We start from the raw sequence: 15,762 nt of genomic DNA on the forward strand, positions 1-15,762 counted from the left end.
AGGAAAAATACTCCTATAGATCCAGAAACTACTGCTCAAACCATTGATAAGGGAGAATTAATGAAACAATTTGATGCAAAAATGAAGGAGTCCCAACTCCTCAAGACGACAGCTGAGCACGGGATCACAACTAGGTTGCAAGTAGTGCCACAAACCTCCATTCATCTCGTGGTACCTACTATTGGAATCATCTCAGGAGAAGGTGCAACACAAGCGCAAGATGAGGAACACTCGGCTCCTCTTGCCACTTAGATACCTGCCACTCAGACACCTACACCAGCTTCCATACCATCTCATGAGCAGGTAACTGTCCATAATATTGAATTTGATTCGGACGAAGATGATGAACCTATTTCAATGATTGCGCGAAAGAAGAGAGGAGAGAGAATGCAAAGGCAGTTCGCCACCCAACAGGTTCAACAAGAAACACTTTTACAACAGATAGAACCTATGGAGGAGGAGGAACATGAAGAGCAAGATGAATGTCTGGTTCTAACCCTCGAAGACCAAGAATTGTTGCTCAAAGAGTTGGAGGGAAATAAGCAGAAGGAACACAAGGAAACTGAAAAGGAGACCTTTGAACAAGAGCTTGGCGAGAAACTAGAAGAGTTTGCCAAGCAACAACAACTGACCCATGAGCAAGTGCTTTCAGCAAACCTTGCCCAACGGGTCTCTCAACCGCCTCCACACCATGAAAATCCTTCACAACTGCAATCACATGAGCAGCCAATAAATGAAGAACAACAAGAAGATGAAGGGTAGGAGCAACATGTGGAATTGCATATGGTAACTGCTAAAGTGACAACCCAAGGTGGAGATGAAGATGATAGCATGCCACAATGGTTGACCGTCAATTTTCAGAAGAAGAAAACTATCCTCCCAAGCATCACCCTGCAAGATGTTGTAACCGAATCACCAAGGCAAGCCAAAAGAGCCAAAACTCTTACTCATCTCTCAAGGAGTGATTCAGGAGATATTATAGCCACTATTGCAACTCCTACACAAGAACAATAAGAAGGTGAACAGGTCACCCCCAAGTACTAGATATCACAGGTAAATATGGGTAAACAAACCAAATGGGGAGGAATAGCCTCTCTAGATGCTGTTACGTCCACCATTAAAACAAGAATAGAAAAGGAGCATAAGTCGAAGAGAGATTAAGGCACAATTGCAACAATACAGGCAACTTCTCATCGAGATGTCAAAACCATTGGACTCAAGGTCCGAGGATGCGTTGCCTTCCACTTCATCATTACCACAGGGAGAAGTAAAAGCACTATATGAGATGAAGACGGTTGTGTCGACTCTCAAGACTTGGACCGGGGACCAGCTCAATAAAGTGAGGATGTTCCTCCAAGACACTATGGAAATATATGAAGACGCCCACCTTCTTGAGAATGGTCTCATCCTTCGTACTAAACAGTGGAAGACCGAATCTGATGGATTCTCAAAGGCCATCAAATTATTGAAGAAGATTGAAAGGTTAGGCGAGGATGTAATAAAAAGAGAGGACTTGTTAGGGGGTGAGGATATCAGCAACCTACGGAAATATGTTGACATCCTAGAATTGAAGGTAGACATGATAGATCAATGCAGATCAAAAGTACTGAAAGAACATCCGCCTTTCACATAACTCTTGGAGTGTTATGAATATTACGTAGTGGAGTTGCTGGGCAAATATGGTACAAACCTAATGGAATCCAAAGCACTCAAGTATGAGATGGTCCTAAAACAATGGGAAGTGTATACTACTGAATAATTCTCCTCAACCATTGAGTTCGGTGTCGCAGTCATGGATAGATACATGTACTTGATCCTCTAGTCTTACCAAACAACTCAGCTAATTGATAGCTTGGTTGACAAGGTAGGTGAAGTGAAGGAAGCAATTAGGGTTGCCAAATTCCGAATTGAATACATATCGGACCCATCGGGTGCTTCCATAGATTGCTTCATCAACAACTACCAAAACTACAAGAAGAATAGAAGACAAACAGGTAGTTAGTCACATAATGCATGTCAAAGCAATGTCACCGCCATGAATCACTGTAGCATCAACAGACACTTCATGTTACACTTGCCTTTCTTCCACACCACCATTGCATGATTCAAAGGTCCCGATGCTGATGCACCATCAAGAACATGAACTACAAGCACCAATTTAGTAACAATTAAGTGGAGTTCATAGGCAGCGACTTGCATGTCGACTACAACTCCCACCATCTTGTAGCTGAATCTTAGGCAAGATTTATTCCTAGGGTGTAGGGATGAAACACTATAAATTGTAAAGTTTGGGCCATTTAGGGGGTCCACGAATTGAGGATTCAAGGCCATTTAACTAGAGAATTTATACTTTTTCTGCAATTTCTTTCTCAGATCTATTTTGTTATACATTTCTTTGAAGATTAATACAAAGCAGCTTGTGGATTGCCTGATCCACAATACATGTTTTCGTAGTTGATGTTCTCCGTATTTTGGTATCTTCTCTCATTCTAATCAGCAGCTTGTCCTTTCAGTTCTATTATTTAATGAATCATATTATGCATGTCAATGGTATATGAGGATGAAATAGTAGAGCAATTTTATGATCTTTTGATATCCAATTCCTTTTATATGTGAGTTGACTGACTTTGCATATTTGCTGAAACGTTATTTGAATGTTGATTGGATGTTATTGATAATACTCCTCTGTGATACACCAACTTCGTAATTCGCTCAGTTGTTAAGTATTGGTTTTGTTATAGCCTCTTGTTACAGTTGTTAAGTATTGGTTTTGTTATAGCCTCTTGATGTTTCTTTATTGAAGTTAAAATTAAAAAATACAAAAAAAGGATTTTGTTCATTTTGTTCCAACCAGTGAGCCCCTTGACAAGTACAGTTACATCAGCCATCGAGCTGTCCAACACCATTGTGACCCGACTACAAAGACCTTGGAGTTATTAGTCTTTAAGATTGACTTTTTTTCAGGAGAGGTGGTATACGTCCTCATATCCTACCTAACTATTGGGGAGTGTGTCAAAGCACCCGTCAACAAGAGTTAGTAAAATGACCCTCTCCAAATCTGATGGATCTGGGAAGTCTACGTCATGTTCATGGGTCCAAAAGTTGGACACCTACCTCGCACTTAGCCCCATAACAAAAGAGAATGCTATAAGATTTTCTATACTCCACTTGGAAGGAACAACACAGGGTTGGTGGCATCATGGCCTTATTACCTAGGGCCACCAACACATTACAACCTATGACGAGTTCACCCAAAAACTCATCCAAAGGTTTGACCAAAAACACCCTGAATGGTACTTTAGGGAAGTGACACAACTAAGGCAACAAGGAATCGTAGAGGAGTATGTCACTAAATTCCAAAAACTTTCCGTTATGGTACTGTTGTGCATCGCACACCCATCCCCATCCTTGATGGGAACCCCCTGCCTCTAGCATGCTTTGCGTAGAAAAAGAAGGGGCTTTGTTCGAAGTCATTCTTTCTTTTTTGTGCTTTCCGATCTCCTACTTAGCCTGGCAAAGCCCTTGAAATGGTAATAAAAAATGCTAACGTGATGAGAAGAAGCCAATGCTCAGAGCACAAACGAAAATAAATTCGAGTCTATTCAGATAAATTGTTTTTGCCCTAAACTCCTCCAGATGTCGTGGAAAATACAGAAGGATAAGCTCAAAAATGAGATAGAAATCACAAATCTTAAACCCTCTGAAATCAATATAACCCTGCTAAATCTGCCCAAAATACTGAAACAAATGCGAAAAGTCAAACATCTAGGGCAAAGGAAACTATAAAGTTCAAACTTTTTCATCTCCAGTGGCCGAAATGATCCCGTGTCCTTCCTATCATGGCTGAAAATGACCTCGATAAGAATCCCAAAATGTATTTTAGGGTGGCATGGTAAAGCAAATAGCAAAGTTCGAACTTTTGTTTAAAAAAAATGAAATTGTCCCTTTGAGCCTGAAGATTATGCCAAAGATGATAGGCGTTCAAAAAATCTAAACACGATAATAAAGTTCGGCATTTTTTCTTATGGTCTTATGTCTTGCCAAAACCACGATTTCAATTCAAGCATCTAAATGGCTGAAAAAAATACCGAGGAGCAAAGCGCTTTTGCTAGTTCAAAGCAAATAAAAGTAAAGCTCGCATGTTTCTTTAAAACCAAGGCATTTTTTTAGTCACCTACCTACATGATTTTGTATATGTCAGAAATACCGAAATAAACCCTAAGTGCTAGCAAGTCGAAACAAATAAAGTAAACATGGTTTCTCTTCATTTGATTAGTTAGAGTTTTGTGATTTTAATGGTGAAATGTGAGGGTATTTGATGTGATTTCAGGTTCATACCATTGAGGGCTTGCTGATTGTAGGTCTTTGTGTATGGTTAGTCTAAACCCAAAACTGTGCCTAGTTCAACTGTGGGTGTTGGTCTCAGGTTGCGCCAAAATTGGGTGCCTGAATGGATATCCATAGTCTAAATATCCTTTTATCCCTTGGAGCTTGCACTATCCCTGTGGAGTTGTGAGTATATCTCTAGCTAAGTAGGGATTAGTTTGTTGGAAATCTGTCTACCCACAACATCAATCATTAATATCATTGTCCTTAGGCCTCCTAAATCCTATCTCTTTTGCTTTTCTTTTTCCTAGCTTGAGATTCAAAGGCATCAACAGATGCAGGCCAGCTTGTTGCATTCGTAAGCCCCCTCATGTTTACCAGCAAAATACATCAACCATTGAGTTATCCTAAGCCGTCAAGACCTGACAGTTGGAACCTTGAGGTTATCCCCTTTGATCAATCCGAACAGCATTAGGGATTTCCTTATTCAAGAGAGGATAGGATACTTAACATTCTATTCTGTGTTGACAAAGGATTAGCATGTACTTTTCCCACATCAACAGGTACTAGAAGTATCTCAAAGTAGACTATCTTACCTATTTGTCGAAGGATTAAAGACTCTATACAAGGCTTAGTAAGCATCCTTGATACTAAATTTCTTGAGGATGCAATCCAAAAGGCACTAAAGCTAAACATCACAAATACAAAGGACAAATACCATACAAGGAATCAACCTTAGTACCCTCTATCTTTCAATGAAAGAAAGGAGCTCATAAACAAAGGACTATGTTTCCAATGTAAGGGAAAATGGGAACGTGGACACTATTGTAATCAAGAAAGACTTAAAAGATGACGAGAAGACCCAGAAGAAAAAGGCTTATGCTTCAAATGCAAGGAAGAATGGATGCCAGGACACGTATGTGGAAGCCAAATACTTAATATAGAGGCAATGCCAGATGAAGACACAAAAGGAATTCCAAGTGACAAAACAAGACACGATGATGAAGATTTTAAAAGCATCCAATCAAAAGACGAAAGGAAAATAAACAAGTGGAGCTTTGTGGAGGAGGCAAACAGACATATTAAGCAAATGTTTGGAGCATATGGGAGCCGAAAAGATGGGGTTAGGCCCACTTTTTGGCTCAAAAGTGGGCTCAAAATGGATTATGGGCAGAAGGATGGGGTTAGGCCCACTTTCTAACTCAAAATTGGTTATGGGCAGAAGGATGGAGTTAGGCCCACTTTCTAGCTCAAAATGGATTATGGGCAAAATGATGGGGTTAGGCCCACTTTCTAGCTCAAAATAGATTATGAGCAGCAAGATTGGGGTTAGGCCAACTTTTTGGCTCAAAATAGATTATGATCAGCAAGATTGGGGTTAGGCCCACTTTTTGGCTCAAAATAGATTATGAGCAGCAAGATTGGGTTAGGCCCACTTTCTGGCTCAAAATGGCCTATGAGCAACAAGATGGGGTCAGGCCCACTTTCTGACTCTAAATGGCTTTATGAGCAATGAGATGGGGTAAGGACCACTTTCGAGCTCTAAATGGCTTAGGAACAACAAGATGGGGTTAGGCCCTCGAAGTGGCTTATGAGTAGCAAGGCGAGGTTAGGCCCCCTTCTTGGCTCATGGGAACAATAAGAAGGGGTAGGCCCCTATTGCGATCTCCTCGCCCAAACCTACAATGATTGACTATTGACTTAAGAAAATGATGCATGAATAGGGAAAGCAAATACAAGCACCCCGGTATGTAGACCACTCCGAGTGGATGTTCAATGTGCTTGCCACTAGGGCCAAGAAGGTGAGTATCCGCTCTTGGGCTTAGTGTTGGGATGGCTTCAAGCGGGCCTATCATGCGTCCTCATCCAAATCCTAATGTGTTGGAGTACTAGGGTAAATCTATGAATGCATTCTAGTCAAAGAGAAGGAATCTATCAATTCGTGTTTTTAATTTTTATGTGTATGCTCCATGTCTACATATATTCATGTGTATACTTCGTGTTTTTCCAAGAAGGGGAGTATCCTCTCTTAGGCATAGTGTTGGGATGGCTTCGGGTGGACCTATCATGCTTCCTCATCCAAATCCTAATGTGTTGGATTACTAGGGTAAATCTATGGATGCATTCTAGTCAAAGAGAAGGAATCTATCGATTTGTGTTTTTAATTTTTATGTGTATGCTCCATGTTTGCATATATTCATGTGTATACTTCATGTTTTTATGTGTATGCTCTATGTTTGGTTCATTCCTAATGTGTTTCCAACATGTCTACTCCATGTGTGTCTATGATTACATTATGCTTAACAATTCCCAAAGAAATATGAATTTATTTAGAAAAGAACATTGCATTTAAGGTCATAAATGTGTGTCATGCTTCTAATCCTCATCTTAATATATACTTTCTGTAACATCAAGAGATATCTATGATATGATACAAACATTGGGGCAACCTAATTGAAGTGATGAGAAACAAGGATGAGAGAAACTTAAAAACCTTGCCAACTCTAGATATTGTTGTTACGAGTCTTAGCTCAAAATTGCAACTAGGGTAACATCAGAGTTGTGCAGCAGAAGCTAATTACACCACCAACACTAACGTTGATTTAAGATACTTCACATTGGCAAAGAATTCAGTTGATAAGATTAAAACCGACATTGCTTGAGGACAAGCAATTTTGGGGGTGGACTGTAATATCCCCTTTCTGAAATAGGATTTAATAATAAAATTAAAATATAAAAAAGTAATAATAATAAAATATTATATAATATAATCACAAGTTAATTAACTTTAATGAAAGGTCAAGACGCATGCCATGAAGAGTTGTGTCTCCCTCAAATGTAAGGATATAAGAGGAAAGAACAAATCATTTGGGGGAGGATCAAGTTTGGGAATTTGGATAATAAATCAGAAAAAGTAAAGAGAATAATAAAAGATTAAATTATATCTAACACCAACAGCAGCAATCCATTTGTGAGGGGATGTATTGCTTGAGAATGGTAAGATTTTAGTGAAAGAATGTGACTTTCCCCCCACTAAAAATGAAGATATAAAAAAGGGGAAGCACTTCATTGTGGAAAGAAGGAAGGATAGGAACATACATGGAGAAAGTAGAAAATTAGAAAGAAAAGAAGAAATCGAATAGGTAAGTCTATATGTAGAGATCGAACAGCTAGGGGATCAGAACTGATTAAATTAAAGAAGAAATAGCAGATCAACAAATGAAATAAGAAAATAAGAGATTCTGAGATCTGATTCGGATAAAGAATGATAGTCTGATCTGGAAGATAAGATAGATCTGATTTGCAAGAAGGATATCGAAGAAAAGAGAAAGGAATTCAATAAGCCTGGATCAAGCAGATCTGATATAAGTGAATCAGGTCATACAACCGATGTGTATCATACAAGTAATTGGTTAATTCCAAATTGCCTACGTTATTTATTTTTAGCAAAAGGAAACAATGATATTTTTAGATTTCCACTATTTTAGAATTTGCTATTTATAAACTAGAGTCAACTATTTTTAGATCTTTTGCTAGAGATGTGAACATTAAGTAATTATCTATAATAAATTCAATCTACAACTGAACTAGAGGTTGCATGGTTTTAGTATTAGTATTAAAAGATAGCATTTTGTAACAAAAATTGCATTTCATGCAGTCAATTATTCTTATAGTAGTAGTTAGCGTTTTATTTATGTTCATGCAATAGCTTTGTAAATTGGTATTAATAAGTGTTATTTTGCACTTAGATTTCAAATGGTAATTTTGATGCCTACATATTGTTGGTGTTGCTATTCATCAAATTGTATTCAGCATTATATTGTGATGCAGAATTTGTTAGTCAGTCAATGATATTTATCATGCCTATCTCACCTATAACCGTTTAATGAAATGTCTCATTATGTGTGTTGAGGGTTGTCATGTCCACTTTTTCAAGTAAGCTAAGGAAATAATTAAAATAATATTTTAAGCTGTCCAAATAACTTTATTTTGTTTGAAAAAGGCAACTTATTATTTTAAAAAGGTCCAATGTAATATTATAAAGTGCACGTATTAGTGTCTCACTAGGCAACAGGAATCAAAAGTGATGTTTTATTAACATGCCTTTCTAGACACTTCTCAAATAAGTTTTTAAGGGAAAATGGAAAAAGAAAATATTCAATTATTTTCCCCCAATGAGTCTAAAAAACAGGATTGGGCATAGAAGAGAATCATCGCTTGTATTGTTACCAAAACCCCTTTCTCGAAGATTGAGTAATTGGTCTTCATCGTTTGGCTGAAGGATGAAAATCCTCTTGGAATTGAAATAGAAGGACAAAAACCCTCTTGGTTTGTGGAGTGGATTTGGGGACAAAAACCCTCACATCCATTAGAAAAAATTCCATCAAGGGATTGCATATATGCGAAAAGATTATTTCAGGAGTATATTGAAGGCTTCAGAAGTTGTGCTGAGGCTTAAAAATTTCCGAATTTTAGTTGGTTTGTGGATTTTCCAAATTTCCAATTTAGCATTCAGCAGTTATTCAGTGACTTTCTGAATTTTATATTTGATATCTATGTTCCAAGAGATTTTAGAATATATCTTATTAGAGTTTTTCAGAAGCAAATCTGAAAAAAATTAAATACTATTCTAGTTGTTCAAATTTTATGAAGGAAAATCTTGTACAAGGAACTGTAGAACCCATGTCAGAAATGCTACAAACTTTGCAGAATATGAACAAAGAAATGAATCATTTCATTGTTCCAATGAATCAAAGTGACAAAAGAGTAGAAGAAAAAAGATCGCCAGCAAATAATCATCTCTTATTGGTTCCACTCCCAACTTTTTTCAGCCAAGGTCCTTATAAAAGATGATGATAAAGATCTTGTTCAAGAAGCCACAACATTTTTTTATCGGTATCAAAAATTGCTAGATGAATTCAAAGACCAAGTTTCCTTCAATGGTTTCTTTAAGTTACTTGAAGTCAGGAATCCTAATAAAAAAATCCTATATAACTACATAAGTTAGGAAAGAAAGAGGGGAAGTCAGAAGTTACCAAGGAGTTAGAAACAAAGAAAATGTCCTGAAGGAGAAAAATCCCCTTGTCACAAAGGAGGATGATCCCAAAAATGAACTTTGAAGAAAGGAACTTTGTTTCGTATGCAAAAAACCCAAGGAGCTAAGTCATAGGTGTTGGAGCAAAGAAGTGGTGAGATTAGATGAAGATTAGTTAAGTCAGATAAAGATCCAGAAAAGAAGATTGAGGAATCAAAAATTGTGACAAAAGCACAAGCCAAAGAAAGAAGAAAAATTGAAGTTGCAAGAATGTGAGAGGAAGCTGATCATGGAAAAAAAATTAAAGAAGGATCAACAGATTTAAGAGGGGAGCACATCCACATGGAAGACTACTTTCCATGCAAATACAATGCTTGAAGTTATTTGGATGCTCTCTAAGTGCCAATTTTTTCCTAAATGATTTAAGCAATATGTAAGATTTGCAAATGCATATGATAGATGAAGGATGAACAAAAGATTAAGTGGCAACCTGTTGTGACATTTTCACACATCGCCCCATTGCAAATGGGGACCCCTGCTTTTTTTGCTTTTTAGGGTCTGTCTTTTTAGGTTTTTTAGGGTTTTGTCAGTTAGCCTTTGCATTTTGAGTGTCGCCCGGGGGATCACATGGATAAGCAAGTCCGGCTTGAGTGAGGTCCTGATCCTGAAATTTGGCTAAGTCTGGAATGTCTTGATCCTGAAATTTGACTAAGTCTGGAAACTGAAAAACCTCAAAAAACTAGATTTTGCAATATAACTCCTGAAGGTCTGAAACCACTCTCAAACATCCTGAAAGTATATATGGAATATCACTTATACTTAAATGTTATATTCCATAAATATTATCCTGATAGAGAGTTCAAAAAGTCAAATTTCGCTCCTGTCCTTCACTGAGGATCCAGAGCGAAAAGCGCTCCTGTCCCTCTCCAAGGGACCAAGGCAAAGCGCTCCTGTCCCTCTCCAAGGGACCAAGGCAAAGCGCTCCTGTCCCTCTCCAAGGGACCAGGGCGAAAAACTTAATATCCAGTCCTTCTCGCCAAGTTTGGACAAATCTAAGCCAAGGCGCGAATTTGAAATGATGTTTAAAATGCCTCGAGGTGGAAAGGAGTTACAAGGACCACGAATTTTGATGACAATTGGCAAAGGGCGCTCCTGTCCTTCACTCAAGGACCAGGGCGAAAATCTTGGGAAAGCACGTTTTTGCCTTGAAGAAGCGGGTTGAACATACATAGAAGAGATGAACGAAGGTCATTGCTTACCTCCAAACTTGATTTGGCGATCTAAAGGACAAAGACCAAGGACAAAAGATGAAATCGCTCCTATCCCTCACCAAGGGACCAGGGTGAAAATGCTTTAAAGTGCACTCATTTCAAAGATCGAATAAATTGAACTCGAAATTCTAAGTAAAAATGCCATCTTGGACATCAAAAATGAGGTATTGGACGTAAAAAACAAGAAGTGTGAGGTCCAAAAGGTATAGGCGCTCTTGTCCCTCTCCAAGGGACCAGAGCGATCTTGTTGATATCTATTATTTTCCCATGCTTGGGCGCCAATATCCTTCAAATTGCAAATTCGATAAAACCTTGAAATATTTTAAAATTAAATTGACATTTAATGATGGCGCATGGCATTTAATAATTAATTTTGAGCCTTAAAATCGAAATTTTTTAATTATAAAGGCATTTGAAATTAATTATTATTAATTTAAAATCAAAAGAAAGAGCACTTGGGGTATTATTTTAATATTATTTATAAAGTCGGCCTCTTCTTTTATTTAATTTTTATTTATTTTTGGCTTATTTTCAAAGTCGGCCTATGGGAAATTAAAATGGTGAGCGCTCTATATATTTGAGGTGTGTTTTCATTATTCAAATCATTCACTCATTGTTTCAAGTGCGATTTGGAAAAGGCAAAAAAAGAAGTGCGAAATCTTGCTAGATTGGAGGATAATTTCCAGATTTTTGAAGACATTTGAAGGCGAATTTCCAGATCTTGAAGAAGCTAGCTAAAGGGGGCGCAAGTTGTTCAAGAGAAGGCTTTGATCTATGCTTTGCCTAGCGAAATCTATTTTTACATCATTTCTTAGAGTTAATTCTCAAGAAGAGGTATGGCAAAATCATCTTGACACCCTTATTCAAGGTTTGATTTTTTTTTAGACATTTGTTTTGGAAAATCTAAGTATTGCGTAGTTAATTAGGAAATGATAATTCAAAGATTTATCATAAGGTTTCCTAATTAAAATCTTGAATCTTCCTTTTAAAGTTTAATTTTTAGATTTCAAGATATATTACTAATTTTGAAATGTTGTGTAGGTATCAAGATGGCGACTCCGAGCTCGAAAGATTTACAAGTCGCAAGACTCTCCTCAAGGAAAATCAAGCCAGATCAAGAACGATCAAGCAAGGACAAGGACGACCTTCTTCGCTCCAGCCTAGCATCGACAAGGACGACCTTCTTTGGACTAACATCATCAAGGGCGACTTCTCCAATCCAGTATTCCAAGGCGAGGTACATCAATCATCCTACAAATCAAGGACACAAGAAGTCAGAGCAAGGGTTCGTTGAAGAAGCAGATAGTTCCAGAAGAATTAATTAAAGCTAGCTTCTCAACAACATCAAGTTGAATATTTACCAAGTTGCAAGTGTCAGACGAGGTGGCATCCTAGTCATCACTTCTCCAGTCAGTGTGGTCCACCTCAGCATGTCCAGATTCAATGTACCTAACTCATGGAAGGTGGCACAAACTCCGATGTACCTACCCCGGCTATCCATTGGTCGATTTTTCTAGAGAGGACATGTGTCCAAGCAATACAATTTTATCATTGGTCAAGCATTAAATGTTATGTAATGGTTGTAACAAACCCTAATTAGGGTTTTCATTGTAAAATCTTGGCCATTGATCTCAAATCGATCTAAGCCATCGAATTGTATTGAGGGCACTATATAAGCCCTGGCATTTCATTTTGTAAAGGGAGTTAGGAAGGAGTTGGAAAGCGGTTAGAAGACAAATAGAGAGTAGTTAGCTAGTTGATAGGATAGTAATTAGAGTAGAGTAGAGAGAGAAGGCAAAGATTGTTGCCAAGATGTTGTTGTAAAAGACTTGTAACTTCATTGAAGAAATGGTGAAATTTATGGGTCGATTCGACAATTTGCATGGTCTTTATACTTCTCATATTTGATTTCATGTTATTAGGTGAGTGGAAGAAATGTGCTTGATTGATGGTGAAATTCGCATATCCATACTACTAGCAGTTTGTTGATTGCAGACTTGCCTTGTGTAGTCAACTGGAATCATTCAGCTTAAGCTTAACTTCAATTGTCGCTTCTTCATTGATATGCATCAACCTGATGGTGTCTATGCCTGTAGTGATGATTTGAACATCATAAAGCTTCCCTTCGAAGATCGCACTAGCCTTGTGGAGATGGTCCTGCGATGTCAAAACAAGACCTAGTTAGAGTTTCATCAAAGATCAATCATTGCTCCTACATTCTTAGTATTAGGATTAGATCCTCTCTTCGCCCTCATCTTTTTTTCATTTTTTCAAATCAAAGCTAGTGAGAGCCTATGTTCTAGCAATATTCAAAGCAGATCAGAAGTTCAATCATCAAATGTAAGTCCCCTTGTGATTCCAACAAATCACATCATACCACAGAGAGCTTATCCACACGTAGAGACCCTACATACAAGAACCTTGAAGTCATCCCGATTGATCCTTTCCGCGATATCTTCAGCATTCGGAGACTTTATTCAAGAGAGGATAAGGTACCCTTGGGTATTTTATTCTGTGTTTGATAGTGTACAAAATACACGTCAACACAACCCAAGTATCCATATAAAGAAATATACATATTACATGACTTTACAACTCCCTTCATGGGAGAAATGCACGATCATCTGTGACCTTGGATCTACCAATTTGATTAAGAATATTTTTTTAATATTAATTTCTTTGGATCAACTCCTAACATATATCAGCACAGCATCCTTTGACCATTACTTGAATTGATCTTCTTGTTTTCCACGTGAAAATAGAGTTAAATAGATTCCCTTTTGTATTACTATTTGATAAAGCATATATTCAAGAACCTTAGGAAAACCAAAAACAGTCATTTCATTACATGCTTGTGAAAAATATTAATGTTGAGGATGCTTAAAAAAGAAAGAAGAAATGATACTTGAAGCCAGCACTTATAAATTTCTAATGATATTTAAAAATGATAAAAAAAATTAAAAAATGTTTAATACATGTGAGAGCCATCCCTATTAAGGATGATCAAAATTGTTATATGTATTGAATATCTTTGGTTCTCTTTCTCTCAGCCACCATCACACTTCATTGAAGCTGAAATCGGGTTTTTGAGAAAAAAGTCTTTACACAAAGAAGTTGGAAACATTCAATTAGAAACAAAAACACTGTGAAAACTTAAAACATTTAGCCTCCATGTTGGAGCACGTAAAAGAATGCACTTAGTCTCTGTATGACACAGCATAACAATTTCCTGCAGCATAACTCTGTACCATTTATATCCTTCCAGAACATCCATAAATTCTATAGCTTTCTGGATGAATGAATCATGTGGGCAATAAAGCCTAAATAGATACAAATCCCACGAGATAAAACAATAAGTCTGTGCAAGAACCTATCATTTAGCTCTAGAAAGAAACAACACTAACAATAAAACATACAGAGTATTTCTATGCCTATCATTCAACGTACCTTTTGGGAGGAAAGTCCAAGCTGCTATTTTGTCCTCAATCCTTGTAATAATTGCATCCTACATGCATAGTTGAAAAACAAAATTAACTTTCAACAATTTTTAGCTTAGGATATAGTATCTATTCACCTGCTACATTAGACTGGAATTATGAAGATTTTATTTGCTTTGACCAGTCAGGAATACTTTTTTCACTACTCAAAAATAATCAACTGATGAACAACACAGAAAACTAACTACTTATGAAAACAACCCATAATCCCAAGTAGCTTATCTTATGTTTAATTTATTACACTGAATCTTATATGCATTTTCATTCAGCTCATTACAATTGATTTTTGGAGGCTTAATTATATGTATGAGCAAGTCATAATCTTGTGATTAATCATCCATGACATAGAAGTCCATTAGCACAAATACTAGAATTGACTGGTGATCAAACTCTCAAAATCAGCAGCAAAAATCTGAAGAGTAAAAATAAACTTCAGCTATTAGCTAGGATTCACATGGTTATGAAACCTTTCTCAATGATCAAAATTAAAGAATTCACATGGTTATAAAATGCTAAAATAAATTTAATATCTTCTATAATGGTCATCTTCTATTTTTAGCAGCCATCTTAGTTGTCGACTTATTTAACTATTTATCTTTTTAGTCGACTTATTTAGCTTGTTAAGTTTGCTTTTTATTATTTAGCCTTTTAAGCTATATTTATCTTTTTAAGCTTTTTAGCTTATATGATTTCACTTTAACGACTAGTTCTATTTATAGAACATAGTCTTGTAACCTCTACATATACGTGTGTATATCATTCAATGTAATTATCCAATTATTTAATCATTCATTCAATTTATTTTTCATGGTATCGGAGCATGGAAATTAAAAATTTCGAAAGATTTTGTTATTAAAATTTTTCAAAGTTTTTATTGAAGAGATTTTTTTAAAACTATTTTTTTTTATTAAATAGAGCAGGTTCTTTTTCTCTTTCTGGGCGGATTTTTTTTTACAGGTTGAAAAATTTCTTAGGGTTTCTACAATTTTTGACTAGGTTTTTGACCCTTCAATTCAAATCGAAATTTTATTCTAGTTGCACATTCTTGGTGGGTTTTTCGAGACCTCAACTGGGTCGTCGTCATATTTTTCTGGGTGCATCGTTTTCCATGCCTCGATTTTTGAGCCATCGGATCTGCACTCTGATTTCAGATTCTTGGTGGGTTTTTCGAGAGCTTTTCTGGGTTGGTCTCATATTTTTCTGGGTGCCTCTTTTTCCATGCCTCGAATTTTGTGCCATCGAATTTTCCTTGGAATTTAAAAACAGTCAACGATTTCTGCTAATTTTGTGGACATCGAGAATTTTGGTGTCTTTTGGACACTATTTATGCTGTACATTCGACCTAGGGTTTATGCCCCTATTTTTTTTGCATTGAAAAAATATTGTCAATATTTTTCTGGTTATTTTACAAAAAATCAGAGGTATTTTTTTATTTTCTGCAAATTATTATTTTTTCTGATTATTTTCAGGAAAAATTTCAGGTTTTTAGTTTGCAGAAAATTTTAATTTTTGGGTTTCTTCCAAACCTCGAAATTTGCACCCTGGAATTCGTGCCAGAATTCTCCTCCAGGGTTTCAGTTTTTTTGACAACTGCTTCTATCTTGATTTTTTTTTAAATCAAATTAATTCGTCT

At 36.7% G+C, this 15,762-nt stretch overlaps 1 protein-coding gene across 1 annotated transcript in view; it reads right to left on the minus strand.

Moving 5' to 3' along the window:
* LOC131047852 (probable prolyl 4-hydroxylase 4) overlaps window positions 1–15,762 on the minus strand; it is an 80,657-nt gene that overhangs the window by 24,322 nt on the left and 40,573 nt on the right. Inside the window, exon 4 of the mRNA XM_057981639.2 lies at window positions 14,080–14,137. Coding sequence (XP_057837622.2) covers window positions 14,080–14,137 — 58 coding nt within the window. The remainder of the gene's footprint in view (window positions 1–14,079; window positions 14,138–15,762) is intronic.

The sequence above is a fragment of the Cryptomeria japonica genome, chromosome 3 (assembly GCF_030272615.1).
Source record: "Cryptomeria japonica chromosome 3, Sugi_1.0, whole genome shotgun sequence".
Taxonomy (NCBI): Eukaryota; Viridiplantae; Streptophyta; class Pinopsida; order Cupressales; family Cupressaceae; genus Cryptomeria; species Cryptomeria japonica.